This window comes from Condylura cristata, unplaced genomic scaffold (assembly GCF_000260355.1).
Source record: "Condylura cristata isolate star-nosed mole 26May11 unplaced genomic scaffold, ConCri1.0 scaffold00016, whole genome shotgun sequence".
NCBI classification, from domain to species: Eukaryota; Metazoa; Chordata; class Mammalia; order Eulipotyphla; family Talpidae; genus Condylura; species Condylura cristata.
The window spans coordinates 6,196,496-6,197,519 of NW_004567117.1; the positions used below are offsets into that span (position 1 = coordinate 6,196,496).

Sequence of the window (1,024 nt, forward strand, 5' to 3'; positions counted from 1 at the left end):
TATTTTTGTGTTCTATTTTGTTTCTGTTTGTTCAGTTGTTTCCCTTCCTTTCAGATAAAGAGTCTTATTTCTCCTCACTAGGAAAACGTCATTGGCCTGCAGTGCAATGAGTGCCGAGCTGGTACCTACGGGCTTCGGGATGACAACCCTCTGGGGTGCACCCCATGCTTCTGCTTCGGACTCTCGCAGCTCTGCTCGGAGGTGGACGGTTACGTGAGGATCCCAGTAAGTTATCTCCTGGGGAGTCAGGTGGGGGGAGACAGTCAAGTACTAAGGCTAAATGTTGTTCTTAGGACTTCAGAAATTGTAGTGAGTTGTGAAGCTCCAGTTTCACCGCCAGAGGAAGTATATATTTGGTGTTCCTCAATCTATCAAAAGCAAAAATAAAACAGAAAATCTACCAACAGAGAAATTAAAAATAAATGAAAACTGCCCCAGTAAAGGACAATTGACCTTAAATGCAAGAGTTTAAAACATTCAGTTGATTTTTTAAAACATGTATTTATTTATTTAAGCATGCAGAACTGGGGTGCAGACCAGAGGTACAGGGGCAGTGAGAGGATTCAGCAGAGACAGAGTGGGGAGCAGAACAGGCAGATTGACAAAGTACACTGCTGAGGGGAGCAGCGGGCGGGTCAGGAGAGAGGTCTGCCACGCCATGTGGGTCACCTCTGGGGCAGGGATTGAATGGGTACTGAAGCAGCTGCCATTCACAGTGTTGCACTTGAACCCGCTGCACCATCAAGGAGGGCCAACAGGTGTATTTTTAAGCTCCCAGATCTATGAAACCTATTATAGATGGGCAGTGGAGGCACGATGACTATCTGGCCCCTGGCTCTCCATCTTGAGCATCATCAACCAGGGGTCATTCCAGAAGCGTCTGTTCCAGGAGTCTGTATTTTCCAAAAACTTCAGAGACGAATCTGATCGTCATCTGCATTTTCAGAATACTGAATGAGTCTGAGAGATGTTTAGGAATTGCCTGAGAAGCAGGGAATTCAGGGATGTGTGTGTCCAAAATTAT

At 46.0% G+C, this 1,024-nt stretch overlaps 1 protein-coding gene across 1 annotated transcript in view; it reads left to right on the plus strand.

The window, feature by feature from the left end:
• LAMA1 (laminin, alpha 1) overlaps window positions 1-1,024 on the plus strand; it is a 137,846-nt gene that overhangs the window by 74,439 nt on the left and 62,383 nt on the right. Inside the window, exon 23 of the mRNA XM_012725774.1 lies at window positions 82-225. Within this exon, the coding sequence (XP_012581228.1) occupies window positions 82-225 (144 nt within the window). The remainder of the gene's footprint in view (window positions 1-81; window positions 226-1,024) is intronic.